We start from the raw sequence: 18,909 nt of genomic DNA, 5'->3' as shown, positions 1-18,909 counted from the left end.
GCCAAGGAGTCCTGGCTGGCAATGTTTGTCAGTGTTTGGGGTGGCTCCCTAATTTAATTTTAGACTATGCTGCAGGTGCAGCTCTACAACTGCCACTGGCAAGGAAGTCTAGGACCAGAGCAATTTGTCCCTCCTGGAACGGGTCATGTTGGGAGGTATGCATTTAGAAGAATTTTTGTAATACCCTAGGTTCGTGTGTTACTATACATTTCTCCAAAATTCTAGGTGTGCAGTTTGGATGTGCTCCTTTTAACTACATTTTCCACAGGGGGTATAAAACTATATTTAAATAAGTGAATAAGATACATTGTAGTCTTAGATACTTCTGCTTTTGTGAAAGTTCATGATAAGACTGTAGAAGCCAGCTTGTCTGGATGAAAACAGCATAAACTCACCTGGCTATTGGCTGGAATCTTTAGCTCACACACTGGATCTGGGCCCGGGGGTTCGGCTTATCTTGATTGACGGGTTGGCTGATTTGAATGACGGTTCAGGATAGGCTGGTTGAGGTCAGAGGTGGAGATTGATGGGGTGATGTTCTTGCTTCCAGAAGATTCTGCCTCTTGCTTCAGGAAACGTTGGACTGTTGAGTACAGAACAATTATTAGCCTGTGTTAGAGATCTAATATTTCTGATATTCTCTCTACCTATCTCTTTTCTCCCTCACCCCATTTATCTATACTCTCACTGCTAAACTATCTTCACCACTTCAAAATCTTTCCCTCTTTCTATATCTAGCCTAAAACTGATTTAGCGTTGTGGCATGTCAGCCAGGCCTAAGCGCACTGCGGGGGCTCCCGCTAGATACGCTGCGCTGAGCGAGCCTGGGGAGCCTGGCAGGGCCAGAGCCAGGCCTCCATCCAGAGGCGGTGAGAGGGGGCTATCCCCTTCTCCTAGACGGAGGGCTGCCGGAGCGCGGGCGGGACCGCCCGCTCCGGCGGTTACCAAGATTGTGCAGGGGCAGGTCAGGGCGGCGTGGCGGTGCTGCCGGAGGCTCAGGAATCCCACCGGCAACCCGCTCACACCAGTCACGCGCGGGGGGGCGGGCGGCTAGAGGTTATGTGCCGGCACCCGTCCCCGCTGTGTTAAACAGCGTCGCGCGGCGGAGCTCAGGCGCTAGGCCTGAGGCATCCGCCGCATCAGCTAAGAGGGATGCGGGTGCCAGGAGTCACTCCGGACCCGCATCCCGCGCGACAGGCAGGCAGGAGAGGAAAGTCAAGGCGCGACGGTCGGGGGACCGGAGCGCTAAATAATAACAAGAAGGGGGGTGCAGTGCCTATGAGCACTGGGCGTGTAATGGCCGCCAGAGGTAGAACTGGCCGCAGGGGTGCAGCCACAGATGCTGCAGAGGGTGTTGCAGGCACTTCTATGCCTGGAGCGCCCTCTGCTGTAGGAAGGGGTAATAGCAGGAGGTCCCATAAAAAAGGAAAAAATAGGAATGTGGCAGCAGCGCCATCTGGTGGTATTAATTATGATGGCAACCCCAGGGGACAATTTATTGAGGACATGAGGCATAAGTTAACTGATGCCGAATTTGCAATGTTTAAGTCGGCCGTAGCTACGTGGCAGGATAATAGCGAGGATTCGGCTGAATCCGTATCCTCAAGCAGTAACTCAGGTGAAGTGGATTCGCAAAGCAGCGAATCCGGTCCACAAGAGCAAGCTCCCTTTGCTGTTTCAAACGGAGAAGGCGGGGGTAGTGACGGGGACCAACAAAGTGATTCAGAAATGAATCCTGTAGAGGGGGTTAGAAATTCTAACGCCAGATCTAGACGGGCAGCGAGGAGAAGGTTGGTCGCGGAGAAGGCTAAGGAGACCAATAGGGTCCCACAAGGGGCCAGGCGGCAACCGGGTCGCTCATATGCGGACGCGGTTGCAGGGAGGAACACAGAGGGTAACACCGTGTCATTAGACACATCGGCGCTTACATCTATATGCGCAGCAGTGGTGTCGGCAGTGGCTCCTCTGTTAACCACCGGGCCAGGTGGGCAGGGGGGCACTGCCCCTTCGGCAACTTTGAAGTCAGTATCTGACCTCATAGCCAAAGCAATAGCTCCGACTATTACTGCGGCGCGAGGGGCAAATGCCATTTCCTCTGCTGAAAGGGTATCGCCGAATGTCCCAACTGTGATAGGGGTTGTTAATGAACCTCTATTGACAGGTCAAGATTCCGCCGAGCAAGCCATGGAAGGACCATCGTCGAGTCAAGGAAGGGGTGTACGTGGAAGAAGGAGGGGAGCATCATCTGATACTGGTGAGTCCACGAATGATCCTGACTGGACAAATGATGATAATACCGGGGCTAGCAGTGGTGGGTCTGAGGATTCATCCGTAGAAAAGACATCTAGGCGGAAAAGATCTGCAAAGTCTCGGAAGAGACGGCGCAGAAATGAAACCTCGGATTCCTCGTTGGCATCGACGTCTTCCGAAGATAAGTCATCTTCGGACGGCGTCGCGAGGAGACGTAGGCGGAAGAGGCGTAGAGAATATAGGTCCCATAGCTCCGGATCCTCTAATGTATCGGTCGAGTCCGATGCAGTACAGTGCGCGAACACCGCTGTTAAACGAGGTTTGCGCCCTAGGGCTAGGGATAGGATTAGGAAAGGGCGCTATGTAGATATCTTTGCTTTAACAAGCAAAGATAGGCGGGCCCTCCTAACCGCAAGGAAGAAAGGACCCGCTAGCGAGGATGCCTTTCGAACTTATAATAACTGGGTTAGAGGCATACTTATTTTTGCGGCCTGTTATTTAGAGACACATCCAGATGAATATGTGAACCTGGTGAGATACCAGTTCCTTATTCATAAACTCTACACCTCTTACGTCGGTCCCGGTTGGCGGGTCTATGACGAAGAGTTTAGGAGGAAGCAGCACGGCCGGGAGGTGTACGATTTTGGTAAAAAAGACGTAGAGTTATACGGCGAAGTTGCCGAATCAGCTACACCTATTAGGGTTGCTGAGAATAAGGGGTGGGTAAGACAGTATGGGAGTAGGCCTTACAATAACATTAATAAGGGAGGTAATACTAAGCCTGGCCATGGTAAGTGCTACTCATTTAATAATGGGCAATGCAGCCTGGGAAACCGGTGTCGTTTTCGGCACCTTTGTATCAGATGCGGAGGTCCACACGCAATCAAGGATGGCACAAAACCACCAACTGGTGGGGGAGGTGGGGCTCAGTCCACGACAAAACAAAGCCGCGGTCCAGCGGCACCTGTCGTTGGATAGAGCCCCAACTCCAATAGTATTGGTCAGGATGTTACCATGGCTGGAACGGTATCCGGACAGAGATGGAGCAAGATTTTTGCAGTCCGGATTTTCAGAAGGTTTCCAATTACCTGTTTCCGCTCCAATTAATACGGGAACTAGGGGAAACTTACGCTCCGCCATGGAATATCCTGACATAATATCCCAAAAAGTTGAAGCCGAGGTAAACTTAGGTCGCATGGCAGGCCCGTTTTCAACACCACCAGTTGAGGGACTAATTTTGTCCCCTATTGGGGTGGTTCCCAAGAAGGTTAAAGGGAAGTTCAGGCTGATTCAACATCTTTCTTGTCCTAGAGGGTTGTCTGTCAATGACGCCATCGATGACGATTTGTGCACTGTTAATTATTTTTTATTTGAGGACGCTATAGACATCATTCGAAAGATTGGTCCTGGTGCCCTCATGTGCAAATTGGATGTTGAGTCAGCTTTTAGACTATTACCTTTACATAAGAACGCATTTCAGTACATGGGATTTAAATTGAATGGGGGTTTTTACATAGATAAATGTTTGCCCATGGGTTGCTCCATTTCAAGTGCTTATTTTGAGCGCTTTAGCACATTTTTGCAGTGGTGCCTACAGGAAGTGACGGGAGCTGACAGCATTACTCATTATTTGGACGACTTTCTTTTAGTGGGTCCTCCAAGTTCTGACCGGTGCCTTAGGTTACTAGAAACAGCGCTTGATTTATTTAGAGATTTCGGGGTTCCCGTGGCAGGGGAAAAAACCGAGGGACCTACTACTAATTTGGTGTACCTTGGAATTGAAATTGATTCCGAGTTAGGTCTGTGTAAACTTCCTCTAGATAAAGTACGCCGGCTACATGACGAAATACTTTATGCCATCGCGGCTGCTAAGTTAACACTTAGACAGGCTCAATCTTTATTGGGCCTGTTTAATTTCGCATGTAGAGTTATACCCATGGGCAAAATATTTTGTAGAAAACTTCAGCGAGCGACCGTCGGGATTCGCAAACCCCACCATTTTCTACGTCTATCTTCAGAAATGAAGAGGGATCTGAAAGTGTGGGAAATGTTTCTGGATCATTTCAACGGCATATGCATATGGCAAGCTCCAGCCGTTGCAAATGCGGAGTTGGAATTATATACAGATGCTGCAGGATCTTCCGGATTCGGCGCATTCTATGCGGGACGTTGGTGCGCAGATGCCTGGCCCGAATCTTGGGCACGAGACGGCATGACCAAGAATATGCTATTATTGGAAATATTTCCAATAATGGTCGCCTTAGAGCTTTGGGGCGCAGAATTGGGAAACAGGGAGGTTGTCTTTTGGTGTGATAACCTAGGGGTGGTCCAATCCATTACGCAACTAAGGTCAACCTCTCTCCCAGTTTTGCGTATTTTAGCACGGATAGTGATGATGTGCTTGGCGAACAACATTACGATGCGAGCCAAGCACGTCCCAGGCGTACTTAATGAAGTAGCGGATGCATTGTCCCGTTTCGAATGGGTAAGATTCAGGCAACTTGCGCCTTTAGCCCAGAAGTATGGTGAACAATGTCCATCTTTTTTATGGCAGGTGCCTATGGAGGGGTAGAGGAGCTGGCCCTGCGGTCGCTAGCGCCGGCTACCTTCAGAGCTTATCTGGCCTCATGGGAGCGCTGGAGCGAGTTCATGCTTGAACAGGGTGGCACAGGTAAGAGCTCTAAGAGTCTTATTATTGCCTATGTATGGAACCTGTACGCGGAGGGTAAGTCCAGAAGTTTTGTTGGACGCTCTCTGGCAGGCATATCATTCTTTTTGCGTCTTGGTGGGAGGAGAGACATTACCAAGTCTTTCATCCTTTCAAGGATGCTAAAAGGATGGGCCAGAACCAGGCCTGTTTTGCCCGACAGGCGCCGGCCGATTGATGCCGGTCTGTTACGTCGAATCTCGAGGTCCCTAAGAGTAATTTGCTCAAACGATTACGAGGTTCGACTTTTCAGGCTGGCCTTTACCATGGCTTTCCATGGGGCGTTCAGAGTAGGCGAACTGGTGTCCGCAACCAGGGCATCTTCCTCGCCTATGCTGTTCGGCCATGTCGACGTGCACCACGACGGTTTATGGTGCAAGATACAGCGCTCAAAAACCGATGTAGCGGGCAGGGGTCAGTGGGTCCATTTGGGTCGGAGTGGCGACCGCCGGATCTGTCCGGTGGCGGCGGCTCTGGCTTACGTGGAGTTGCGGCCCCAATTGCCCGGGGCCTGGCTGATGCACATCGACGGGTCCCCCCTTACTAACTTCCAGTTTAGGTCGGTTTTCAGGCGTTGTATATTGCATCAGGGTCTTTCTCCAGCCGACTTTGGGACACACTCTTTCCGTATCGGCGCCGCTTCGGCAGCCGCTGCGGCGGGTTGGTCTCAGGTCGACATACGAGCACTCGGAAGATGGCGGTCTGGTGCATTTAAGCGATACATCAGGCCGACATAGTCCAGTGAGCCCATTTGAGGAGTAGCCGCTCGCCCAAACGCGCCTTAGTGTTTGGGGGGCCTTGAGGAATTTTTTGTGTTATCACCAGTCTTAAATTAGGCTCTAGCCAACTGGTGGAAGATTTGTGTTTTTTGCCTCAAGTCAAATCGGGTGACCCATCCCCCCCCCCCCCCCCCCCCCCCCCACAAAATGGAAAGCAACAAGTAGGGATTACACATAAATCAAGTGGGTCAAATAATCAATTAGTCTTAAATAGATCAACCAAATCACAGTCCTATTAGTTATCAACAATTTAATATAGAACTTCAAAATCACCTTTCAGGGGAATCTCCCGGGCCCGTTAAAATTTTGCCAGATGTTTGCCTTGATTTCAATCTTTCTAACAGTATCTATCATTTCGACTTACAGGTCAACGCTTGGACACCAATATGATTTGGATGGTGGGGCATTCATTTATTTATTGGTTGTCCTTGTCCCAGGTAACCACGGATACGGAACGTTTCCCTGAGACGCGATTTATCCGTTGGCTGGGGCGTAGAGGTATGAGGTGGTCCGCGTTGAGGGGTCTTTTGGATGAGTCAGTTAGGTCGTTTGGCTACCCACTTTTTGTCATCATTCACTTGGGGGGCAACGACCTCACGCATAATTCCGGTCTCAATATACGATTTGAGATTAGGAATTTATTACCTGATCAGAGAATGGCGATTTTGCCGTTTCTTTTGGTCAGAAATTATACCTAGGAGGGTTTGGAGAGATGCACTCAATCCGGGAGCCATCGATTTAGTACGGAGGCGGATCAATTCCGTAGTCGGCAGGGCTATAGTAACGGAGGGCGGAGTGGTCGTCAGGCATGAGGCCATATCCTTTAGAAACGAGACCCTTTATAGGCCAGATGGGGTGCATCTCTCTTTAGTTGGCATGGATTTGTTTTTTCAGAATCTGATAGACGCCTTGAGAAGTTTAGAGATTTAGATGAGGGAGTTTTTTGTCATTAGGTTGGTGGCGGGTCAGTTCAGTTGAACTGATGTGGCGGAAAGAACGGTAGTTTAAATTAGAGCTGTATTTACACTTAGCTGGTGGTTGATGTCGAGATGTGGGCATCACCGATCCAGGTGGGCCCACATCTGGACCTTAACGATCATCTACTTCGGATAGCGTAAATTGTTGCGGACATTTGTAGTTTAGGGCAGGTGGCCCAATTTTTGATGACTCGGGCAGAGTGGTGAGCTCTGCCTTAGTGATATTGCGAGGTCAGGGGCAGAAGCAGAAGGTCAACCCCCTGACCTTAAGGGCAAGTGGCCCCTTTTGAAAAGTCCGTTTCGTAATTGAGCCGTTGTCTTGGACGCTGGCAGGTGGCCGGTCCTTGGCAATTAAGGGCAGGTGGCCCTTAGATCCGGAGTTTGTTATTTTTATTACTTTGTTATTTTCCAGCAATGTTATTTATCTTGCATGCCGTTCTTTGCCCGCCACCTTAGTTAGAGCAGGGACATAAATTTTAGTTAGATTCAAATAGGCCGTCCCTGCTCAAAATAAATAAGCCGTCCCCTTTAAGCCCATTCAGTTGTACGCGTCTTTATTTCTTAGATAAGTAGTGTGAGTGTGGATGAATGCCTATGTCTGTGTGGAGTTTAAGACTGTAGAAGCCAGCTTGTCTGGCTGAAAACAGCATAAACTCACCTGGCAATTGGCTGGAATCTTTAGCTCACACACTGGATCTGGGCCCGGGGGTTCGGCTTATCTTGATTGACGGGTTGGCTGATTTGAATGACGGTTCAGGATAGGCTGGTTGAGGTCAGAGGTGGAGATTGATGGGGTGATGTTCTTGCTTCCAGAAGATTCTGCCTCTTGCTTCAGGAAACGTTGCCCTCCCTCCCGCCCCAATTGTTAGTTAGAATTAGTTTTGAGAAGTCGTTTGCATTTATTCGTTTAGTTGTTGTCGGCTTATTTTGTCTTGGCGGAAAGAACGGTAGTTTAAATTAGAGCTGTATTTACACTTAGCTGGTGGTTGATGTCGAGATGTGGGCATCACCGATCCAGGTGGGCCCACATCTGGACCTTAACGATCATCTACTTCGGATAGCGTAAATTGTTGCGGACATTTGTAGTTTAGGGCAGGTGGCCCAATTTTTGATGACTCGGGCAGAGTGGTGAGCTCTGCCTTAGTGATATTGCGAGGTCAGGGGCAGAAGCAGAAGGTCAACCCCCTGACCTTAAGGGCAAGTGGCCCCTTTTGAAAAGTCCGTTTCGTAATTGAGCCGTTGTCTTGGACGCTGGCAGGTGGCCGGTCCTTGGCAATTAAGGGCAGGTGGCCCTTAGATCCGGAGTTTGTTATTTTTATTACTTTGTTATTTTCCAGCAATGTTATTTATCTTGCATGCCGTTCTTTGCCCGCCACCTTAGTTAGAGCAGGGACATAAATTTTAGTTAGATTCAAATAGGCCGCCCCTGCTCAAAATAAATAAGCCGTCCCCTTTAAGCCCATTCAGTTGTACGCGTCTTTATTTCTTAGATAAGTAGTGTGAGTGTGGATGAATGCCTATGTCTGTGTGGAGTTTAATATATTTCTTCAGATATAGTTCACTATGCATTGGATATTCGTATATATTTTTCTCTTATGTATATAGTTATTTTTATTCATCACATGAATTTTCTTGATTTAGATGCAGGTGATGCATTTACAGCATTACCTGCAGATTTATTAACACTGAAATTGGCACATATTTCTTATGCCACAACTTAAGTTTCACGTTTGTTTTTATGTGAATGTAGCGTCACAGTTTTGTATGGACAGCGGCATATGCCTTTTGTTGCACAAGTGTTGTTACGTTTAGTCCCTTTTTGCCAATACACAGATTGCTGCGGTAACCATCCCTTCTCTATGACGCCACTAGTTGAGGCCCCGTCGGTCAGACCGGAAGTTCACGCTGTCCTCGCACATACAGATGATCCTGCACAGCTTTACAGGTGAGTGTGATTTAGGGCCTTATTCTAGTTCACTCTGACAAAATCCTTCTTAGATGGACAAAACCATGTGCACTGCAGGGGGGGCAGATGTAAAATGTGCAGAAAGAATTAGATTTGGGTGAGTTATTTTGTTTCTGTGCAGGGTAAATACTGCCTGCTTTATTTTTACACTGCAATATAGATCTCACTTTGAAGTAAAACCCCACCCAAATCTAATTCTCTCTGCACAAGTAACATCTGCCCCACCTGCAGTGCACATGGTTTTGTCCATCTAAGAAGGATTTTGTGAGAAAGAGTGAACTAGAATAAGGCCCTTAATGTTTTTTCATGTTTTTTTGACAAAAAAACAATTAAGGGCTGAAACTTTAACTAAGGGCAAAGCTTTGGTTGTCGTTATTCTGTAAGTCCCTAGTGCCGCAGCCCCCCGGAGGATTGTGTATTCAGGCCAGGCTGCCAAACCCACCGCAAGGTATATATATTAAGCTATACACATAGCACCTCTAGAGTGAAATAAGGTATGTGTGTGTGAATCTATATACCCATAGGCTATACATATAAAACACCAATCACATTTGAAAAGAGTTTATGTAATATGTTTATTGTTTGTAATTGGACATTGATTAGAAGCAGATTCTATAGTCACATAAATAAGTTCTAGGTGCGGAATATGTATGATGTGTCACATTGCCTTATGGCAACAGTAACCCTTGTAAAATATGTAGTAAGCTAGTAAAGTCATATAATATGCTTCATGTCTTACTCCCCCGTTTCTGTCCCTGGGCCTAATTTAGATTAATATTTTTTTTTACTTATGAAGAAAAGATGGTTAATGATTCATAACCATCAATGGTTTAGGGCCAATGATGAGGAGAACCAGATGTTTTCCCTCCATTGATGGCACACCATAACTGAATATTTTTTTCAAGTGTCGTGTCATGGCACATAGCTCCACCCCTGACGCTCCGGGAAGCCCCAACCCTATTTGTTCAAGGGCCAGTCAAAGAACAGGGATGATCATCAGCAGGTGAAACCATCGATGGTTATGCAATGCATAGTTGGTGACGATCAATGACCACTTTGCCATATAGTCATCGATACTAAACATCAATGGCAACCACACCAATGGCCACCACTATTATGAAGTGATGAAATCTGCAGGGTTGTGACATCACAGCTGCCATATTGGACAAAACGGGTAAGCCTATGGAATGTTTAGTGTAATCGAGTCAGTGGAGGTTGCCCATGTCTACAATTACGTTCATACAGCAATAAGATTTATCAATCATATCAGTACTACATACAGTCGCTGTCTGTTATTTGCTATATCACTTACAAAGGTCAAAATTTTAATATTGAACAAGGTTTATTAAAATAGATTTAACTTGATAATAGGGTCAAGATTGTTTGCTCCAAACTGAAATAACCCATCCTTGTATAAATACAATTAATTCCTCAATCAGAGTGGATCTATTGGTGGCAGCGGTGGGATAATATGTAAATCATGTCAGTTAGAAGATACTTTTTTGTTGCTTTTGTTTTTTTAGTTATGTGGAGATTCTTCTTCTTCACCACCACCAGGAGGAGCTAGTTGCCAGAGAAAAGCTGAATTTGGCACATCCAATCTCCTGATTTTTGTGGGTTAGAATTCCAGTCACTCGGTAATTGCCCTCAGCCATCCAGGATGGGAGAGACAGGTTTGGTATCTTAAAACTGGTGCTGGGGAAAGTGTAGGAGCCCTGAAAAATAATAGAAATGTTGTTATTTTGTAATTCAGCAATAGTAAAGAAATATATATATTAGAGTCAACTCTTATAACACTGAATATAAAAATAGCCCTGGTAGCAGCTTTACTTTATATTTAAGTTGGCAGTATTTGTAAAGAACCAAGTGGTTCCACAGTGTCAAAGCCTAAAGGTGCCCATACACTAGTAAGATTTATCTTCAGATCTGGCTGGTTGGAACAAAAACATGGTTATGGATGAGTGACAGTTTGTCAGCATTTCCAAGCAATTGGTCAACTGTCATTTGCTCTCATCCATAACCATGTTTTTGTTCCAACCAGCCAGATCTGAAGATAAATCTGCGTGTGTATGGCCACCTTTACATTTGTTATGGGAATATATAGTATATTGGGCCAGATTCTGTAAAGTTAATAAGCAAGTTTGTGTCTGGAATAAACCATGTTGCCATGCCAAGGGAGCAAATGTGTTTAGATGTTGTTTCTGTGCAAGGCAAACACTGGCTACTTCTGCATGTAGCCCAGAGATGTTACACATCTTTATTTTTACACTGCAATTTGTAAGATTGAACACATCCCATCCAAATCTAAAGCCCCATACACACTGGGCTATAAAATATATTGCTAATTGTAGCCCTTCTGAGCGATATGACTCACTATATCCCTTAGTGTCTACAACCTGACCAACTGCATATGCGCACTCCCACGGGTTAACTATGCCATCCATTGTCTGCATATACAGATGAAAGGAGCGGATTGTTAAAAAGGGTCATGCGCTGCACCCTGTCATGTCTATGCAGCCACTGATAGCAGCGGCAGGGGGGATCGCTAGGTGTATTTGCACCTTAACTCTCTCTGCACATGTTACATCTGCCCCACCTGCGGTGCAGTGTAGCTTTGCCCAATCGCTTGCTTTTTTGCAATGTTTGTCAATCTGTATCAGGACCAATGTTGTTTCAGAAACTATAGACACTTACTGCTTTGAAGGGACAGTGGCAGGGAAGGCCATAGGCTTGGAGAGGTCCTGGACACTGGTGTCCTGGCTTGAAGAAAGAGTCCAGCAAGGAACAAACATCATTGTATGTACAGCTGCCAAACTGGTCGATACAGGGGACGGTCAGCCATTCGCCCAGCAATTCCTTCTCTGCTGAGATTTTTATCTAGGTCACAGGAGGAAATAACAGAAATAAACCTGGTCTTTGAGCATGTTCTGTCTTCCCATATACATCACGTATAATGCTGATATGTGGGTGGGGACTGTTTGGCGAGTATGGTACATGCACAAAGATAGAAGAATCAAGTTCACAAAACAATTGGCTTACTAGAAAGCAGATAACCCTGATATCTGGAATATTGAATATATTTGTATTTTTCTTCTGGATTATATATGAGAGTTGGAGCATTTTATGAGTTTAGAAACATCTATATACATAAAAGGCTAACTGCTCCTCACCTCTGTGAGATGAAGTACTGCCAGTGACCACTAGAGGCCACTGGCCACTAGTGCCATTGAAAGCAATTTTTGCAGGGACACTGATCTGTTTCATACTTGCTGGATATGGAGAGAGGGAGCTGTGAAAACAGAGATTGGAGATAGGAGCAGATAGGGACTGGGGGGTGGGGTGGAGAGTTTGTGGGATAAAAATTGTCACAGCTCAAAGTGAAAGTAAAAACTGTCACAGCTTAAAGTGAAAGTACATTTTAAAAGCCGTCATTTCGACAGGCTTTTAACTAGTAAGAAATAATTAGCTGGCCTGTATAACACGCTGATGTACTGTATATTCATTAGGAGCACAGACAGGGGGGATGCACTAACTTTCGCTGCCCCACTTCGCTGCACATCGCCGGCTACCACATCAATAATAATCGCATACGCACTAACATATACCATTATGACAAAGGGCAGCTCTTGCGTTAAGAGCTGCATTTTGCGAAACAGCGGGTGACGCCAAAGTTGGTCCACTGCGGCTCTCCCCCCTCCTGCTGTGCCCAGCTGCTGCTGCTGCTCTCCTCCTCCTCCTCCCTGCACCCGGAAGGGGAAGTACGGTGATAGGGAAGAGGAGGAGGTCACTGGCCCGGGCAGCACAGCAGGAGTCTGCCATGACACAGGTGTGTGGGGGGGGGGGGTGTAGCAGCACTTACAGTGCTGGGCAGCAAGGTCCTAAACAGAAGCTGGTGATACCCCTTGCGGCGGTAACCAGGCGTTCAGGTGTTGGTGCATACAAAAATGCGGTAAAAACCCTGATAACTGTTTTCACCACATTTTTTATTTAGAGCAACCCGTCCAGGGACTGCCCAGCAAGAGTGGTCAGCAGCCTGTCCAGTACACAGGACAGGACACTAATGATGATTTCTGTGGCAGTGATCCTCACCCTTATTTGTCCTTGCAGTGAACTATACAAACACAACTGCCATTCTGGAGAAGTGGTGTCAGCAGACAGTATACCAGGCTTGCCGACTTTCAAAAAGCTCCTCTCCGGGAGAAGCCCGGAGAGGAGACTTTCAACAGGAGTTCGGGGGCGGGGCTTAAACGTGACATCATTAAGCCCCGCCCCATGAAGGAAAGTTACTCAATTTGCCTATCTCCGTGAAGGGGGCGGGGCTAAATGATGCGATTATGACACTTTAGCCCCGCCCTCTCCCCAGAGATCTGCAGAGATAAGGTAATTTAAACGCTGCGGTCAGGGGGGGGGGGCGCAATCAGGGGGGGAGCGGGGGGCCCCCGGAATCCAGGATGGCCACCTTTCCGGGGGTCCGGGAAGGTGACCCGAATTTCGGGATCCTCCCGGCCATTCCGGGAGGGTAGGCAACCCTGCACTATAAATACATTTAAAATAAGGTTGGATTAACATTTATTGGTTAAAAACATCCATGGGTACGAATAAGTAACATAATCTGTCTTTAAAATATCGTAACTTACTATACAACAAGGGATAAGCTATTATAAACATAGGTTGAACTAGATGGACGCAAGTGTTTATTCAGCCTTACCTACTATGTAACTATGTAAGTTTTGTTCTCTCTACTATTTTTTGATAAGAAACGGACAGGATGCTAGCTTTACCTGGAGGGGAGAGCTCAGGGGGACATCTGTGTTCAGGACTATAGAGACGGTCACTTCTCCAGGCATAGATACGGGATCGGGGTTAATAGAGAGGCTTTTGATTGTGCCGGGGAGTTTTCCTGAGTCGCAGTTTTCCCAAGTGATACTCTTCACCTGCTGTAGGGAGCAAACAGATGCGTCGTCAGTAACATTTCTCCATTATAGTTTATTAGCTGGTATATCATAGTTGCTGACTTTCTGGCTGCTCTCTCCGAGAGAGAGCAGCCAGCTCAGTATAGGAAAGGGGGGCGGGTCCAAAGCCGGGAGGGAAAGGGGGCGGAGCCACGGATGTGATGAGCCGTTTAGGGGCATGGCTAGAGCGATCGCGTCATTTTAGCCACGCCCCCCGCCGTGCAATGCTGGTATTTTATGCATTGCACTGCAGGGAGCGGGGGTTTAAGTGGCGCGATTGCGTAATTTGACCCACCGAACCCCCCACGGACCCCCTCTCCCCCGGAGAGGTAGGATAATGCGGGAGGGTTGCCGTCCTTTCCGGGGGGTCGGGAGGGGGACCCGATTTCTGGGACCCTTCCGGACTTTCCGGGAGGGTAGGAAACCCTGTGGCATATCTTTGGTTATATGGAGACACATGCAGAGAACTTATTAATACAAATATTCCATTCTGAAATAGGACGCCGTTTGGTTATAGAGCAGGGCTGGGCAACACCGGCCCTCCAGATGTTGATGAACTACACATTCCAGCATGCCTTGCATCAGTTTCAGCATGGCCACATAGCAAAACTAATGCAAAGCATCCTGGGATGTGTAGTTCATTAACATCTGGAGGGCCAGTGTTGCCCAGCCCTGTTATAGAGGAAGCTGAATTAATAGCAGTCACATCACTTCGGGGGCAGATTCATTTTCCGCACAGGTGGTGTATCATACCCTGCCATCCACTAGGGCATATAGGGAGAATATAATAGTGTGCCAAAAGCAGCGAGGCAACGTGCCCCAAAACATGGCAAGCGCAGCGAGGGGTCGTGGAACACTGATACGGTGTCCATGTCGGCTTACGTCGGAATTTGAGACTTTTTTTTTTAACTCAGTTTGACATTGAGGGCCAGATTCTCTAAGCTTCAAAAGTGATAAAATGGAGAGTGATAAACAGCCAGTCAATCAACTTCTACCTGATATTTTTTAAACACAGTCTGTGACATGGCAGGTAGGAGCTGATTGGCCGGCTGGTTATCACTCTCCATTTTATCACTTTTGAAGTTTAGAGAATCTGGCCCTTTATCTGTCGACCTAATGCTTGTGTCGACCTTTACTGATCGACCTTCATAGACCAGTCTAGAGGGGATCCAGTTTTGGACACTCCAGCTGCCCGTTATAGGTAACACTGTTCAAAGAACAGACACAGCCAACGGTCTCCATAGAAGGGCATTGCGGTAAACTAAGAAAATGAGGAGCCGCAAATAAAATCAATGAAATCTTCTGTAATAGGTGGAAGAAAAAAAAAAAGACAGAGAAATTGGTTATCACCGTAGACCCCACAGGATCATATAATAAGAAAATGCTGTGCTAATATCTCCTCTAGATATAATAGCACAGTGGTTAGCATTGCTGGCCAGTGGTTAGCAGAGGTGGCCAAACCTGTCATCAAGATCTACCAACAGTTCATGTTTTTCAGACCACCTGTGGATCTGAAGAATGTGTCAGTTAGGAATGAATGCAGCATGTTTGAAAATGTGACAGTTAGTAATGACTACAGCTGTGCACCAGCTAGGTGGTCTGGACCGTTGGTAGATCTCGAGGACCGGTTTGGCCACCCCTGCTCTAAAGAGTCTGAAGTATACACACCAGATGATATCGTTTGCAAAGGATACTGTCAACTATTTTGCTTGAACTCCCAGGCGAATGTGCATACAAACTAAATGAGATTGTTAATGATATCGTTCAGTGACATCATCCTGCCTCTGCTGCTCTGTATATGCAGCCATTGCAGATATATTCAAAATTGAGCTGCATGTACAGATGACGGAAGACATCGTTAACGACCTCCAGACATGTGCATCGTATATTGAGCATACACACTAAGCAATATTACACACAATATCGCTCTGAAGGGCCAAAAATTAACTATATCGCTTGTAATATCGCTTAGTGTGTATGGGGACTTACTGACATTGGGGGTTATTCTGGTCGGATCGGTTCTGTCTGCGTTTGGACGGAACGCCTTTTTTTTATTCTACGCATGCGTACCACTCGCAATACGCATGTGCGACGGCAGCACAACGCTCGCGGACGCAACTCTCCGATCCAAAAGTCCTGTCCGATCAGAGACGGACAAAGGGGGTGTAATGTGGGCAAGTTTAGGGGAGAGGCCAGAAAATAGGGCAAAACTGGGCGTATCCTTGGGCGTACACGGGGGTGTGTACTAAACTGCACGGAGGTGCATCCGCCTCGCTCGGAGAGCGGTTGGGACGCTTATGCCCCAAAACCATCGGACCATCCGCCTGAGTCCGGCCACAATCGGTCGGCTAATTAACACTCAACACACCTACAACACTGACGCCTGAACGCAATAATTAGCAATGCTGCGACAAATTTAGTTAATTAGGTCATTTGAGTACCTGCACGCCATCCACAGCACTGAAACACACTGGAAGGTTCACTTTCTACACTTTACACCTTTCCAAGGTAGGATTCTTTGTATTGTTTTGTAGGCCAAATACACATGTTCGAATATGTGGAATTAGGTCTCTTTTAAACATCTACACCCTTCATGCAGGACCATATATGTGAAGCGTACACCACCATGCTCGGACATACGCTTCCTCTAACGATCGGGAAAACACGCTCAGTCCCCGAGCGAAAAGGCTGCGAACCATCAGAGCACGGTAGCGTACGCTCATATGCACGCCACTCCCCATTGTCGGCTTATCCCACCGTCCGTGTGCGTATGTTCTGTGGGCGGACTCACGCTAACCGAAAGAGTGCGTGATCCGCTCGGTCCGTCCATACGCACACGCGTCTGCCCGATCCAACCAGAATAGGGGCCATTGTCCTGGTGAGTGGGTCTGTGGTAAGAACACAACCTAACTTGGGCAGGAACTGGAATGTCTGTATATATTGTCCTCTTGTACAGCGCTGCAGAATGTGTGCGATATAAAACAATGACTGCATGTCACGAGGATGGGGGGTTGTATGGGTGTTAATAACAGCAGCTACGTCCTGCAGAAACTGCATTTACCCCTAGAATGTGTTCTCATTTTAGTGAGGCAGTTGTTGGTGGTTATCAGTTCAGCATTGATGCATCCACCCAACATCCCACCTACCCCATAATTAAACATCTTACCGTACTCAGTTCCCATGGCATCCACCTCGCCTCAGTGTAATGTCCGAGTGCTACAAAGGCAATGAGGAAATACAATGCACTCTTCGCCATGGCTGCTGCACACAATGGCAATAAATCACAGAGAGCGAGCAGAGAGAATAGAGGAGACGGAATCTCGGCTAAGGCTTGATGCCTCCTATCCCTGCTTCACCTAATAAATGAAACTGTATGCAAATAGCTAGGCATGGCAAACACTGCGGAATGCTTATCAGCAGATAAAAGCACAGCAGATAACAATTAAATCAATAGGAATAATACTCAGAGATTACAATCACACTCTATAAATGATTGGGGTTTCTGTGTATCCCCAACAAGCCTCCAATGTTGTACAGCAGCCAAATATAATGTCATTGCTGTCCTGGATCTGCAGCATTGGTTTTACTGTGTGACACCTTGAGATATACATCTAGAGCAGCAAGTTACCCTGCCCTCTAGTGGTGAAATGTAGAAATATCGGCTTCAATCTCTTTAATACACTATTTTTTTTATTAACCGTTTCTTATAAAGCGCAGCATATTCCATTGCGCTCTGCAATAGGAGCCAGTGATACAACAAACTGGACATTTACAGACAGTCAAACGTGTGAGGGCCCTGCTCGCAAGCTTACAATCTATAGGGAATTTAATGTACAGCATGCTAGCATTGTCTGCATATCTGTGTCAGCACACATCTGTTGACAGCTGTGTATCAGCATGTGTCTGTGTGTCAGCAGCTGTCTGTCAATATGTCAGCATATATGTGTCGGTATCAGCATCTGTCTGCGCATCAGTCTATCATCATCAGTGTGTGTGAGCGTTGGCATACACATACCTCCCAACTTTTGACATGTAGAAATAGGGAAAGGGGGCGGGGCGTATGCAAATGAGGGTGCATGCGCACAGCGTCTATTCTACTAGTTTGGGGGGTCTCCCAACTGCCACCCCCCGCAGCGGGACAATGCCTGCCGCGGGTGGGACAGCACCCGAAAATCGGGACTGTCCCTCTAAAATCGTGACAGTTGGGAGGTATGCATACAGAGGAGTCTGATGGCATAATAGTGGCATGTGGAGGCATCTAATGGAATAAAAGTATCACTTAAAGGGGTCTGATGGCATAATAGTCGCAACTGGAGGGGTCTGATGGCATAATAGCGGCGTGTGCAGATCGGAAGCATCACATGTGCTATAAGCAATGCTGTTTGACACCTAAATCAATCCTCGGAATGTATGAAAGCAGATGACATAGCGGAAATCTACAGTTTCTACAAGTATCTAACCATTTTGCCATCATCATTCTATTGTGCGATTCATCACAAAATGGTAAGCGCACATTTTGCTTCTTATAGTCTTTTACATTTGGGCAGGATATGTGTGCTGGTAGCAAAACCAGGGCCACTTGCTTGTGTTTGCCCCCCAGGGTGAAAGTTGTACAACATGGTTTACAACATGCAATATGAAAGGGGTTTAAATGGCTTTTGACCCCTTTTTCAGACACGTTTACAAAAACGGGTTGAAAGCAGGTTTGCAATGTGAAACCAGCTTTAGCAACCTGTGGGAGAGTTAGGGGGTGATGCTGGGGAGGATTCCACTTACACCTTGTGACATAAACATAAAATATATTTACTAATACAAATAAACATTTGCCTTTTTTTTACCGTTTTAAAACCGGGACAGCTGCAATGTGAAAGCTCCATTGTCAATTTACCGGTTACAGAATGCCAGTATTTTGAAACGTGTTAAAAGCAGGATCCTACACGTTTAAAAAAGTGATGGTAAAAAACGGCATTGAAACGGTAATACCCCTTTCAGACCGCAATTAAACGGGTAATATACAGTTTAAGCTATGCGGTGTGAAAGGGGTTAAGAACTTGTAATTGTAAATTGACAATTTAATATGCAGAAGTCGCATTTCTTTAGCTTTCCTCGCATATTATACTAAGATTCGTGTTGCTGATGATCGTGGCTTTGAACATTTAGTCATTTAACCCATCCTCGTTACAGTGCGGCGTACGCTGTTCTTACATAGGGGGTTATTCTAGTTTACTCCTCAAATGGACAAAACCATGTGCACTGCAGGTGGGGCAGATGTAACTTG

General features: G+C 46.7%; 1 protein-coding gene across 1 annotated transcript; it reads right to left on the bottom strand.

Moving 5' to 3' along the window:
• Window positions 1–9,235: 9,235 nt before the first annotated feature.
• LOC146073897 (ganglioside GM2 activator-like) lies at window positions 9,236–17,237 on the bottom strand. The gene is made up of 4 exons (XM_083181459.1): window positions 16,798–17,237; window positions 13,461–13,616; window positions 11,374–11,556; window positions 9,236–10,394 (listed from the first exon to the last, which is right to left on the bottom strand). Exons 1-4 carry the CDS (start codon window positions 16,885–16,887, stop codon window positions 10,224–10,226), a joined length of 600 nt encoding a protein of 199 aa, XP_083037585.1. The 5' UTR covers window positions 16,888–17,237; the 3' UTR covers window positions 9,236–10,223.
• Between the last annotated feature and the right edge of the window lie 1,672 nt (window positions 17,238–18,909).

Source organism: Crinia signifera, chromosome 4 (assembly GCF_055691185.1).
Source record: "Crinia signifera chromosome 4, ASM5569118v1, whole genome shotgun sequence".
Taxonomy (NCBI): Eukaryota; Metazoa; Chordata; class Amphibia; order Anura; family Myobatrachidae; genus Crinia; species Crinia signifera.
The sequence above is the reverse complement of the archived record's forward strand: the minus strand, read 5'-3'. Positions and strand labels throughout refer to the sequence as shown.

What these genes read in the sequence shown, in the direction of transcription:
- LOC146073897 (XM_083181459.1), bottom strand. Translation starts at nt 16,887, where the DNA reads ATGGCGAAGAGTGCATTGTATTTCCTCATTGCCTTTGTAGCACTCGGA. An exon ending in TGCCATGGGAACTGAGTACG is followed by an intron (nt 13,617 to 16,797) that starts GTAAGATGTTTA and finishes TGCTCCCTACAG; the next exon opens with CAGGTGAAGAGTATCACTTG. An exon ending in GCCACTGTCCCTTCAAAGCA is followed by an intron (nt 10,395 to 11,373) that starts GTAAGTGTCTAT and finishes ATTATTTTTCAG; the next exon opens with GGCTCCTACACTTTCCCCAG.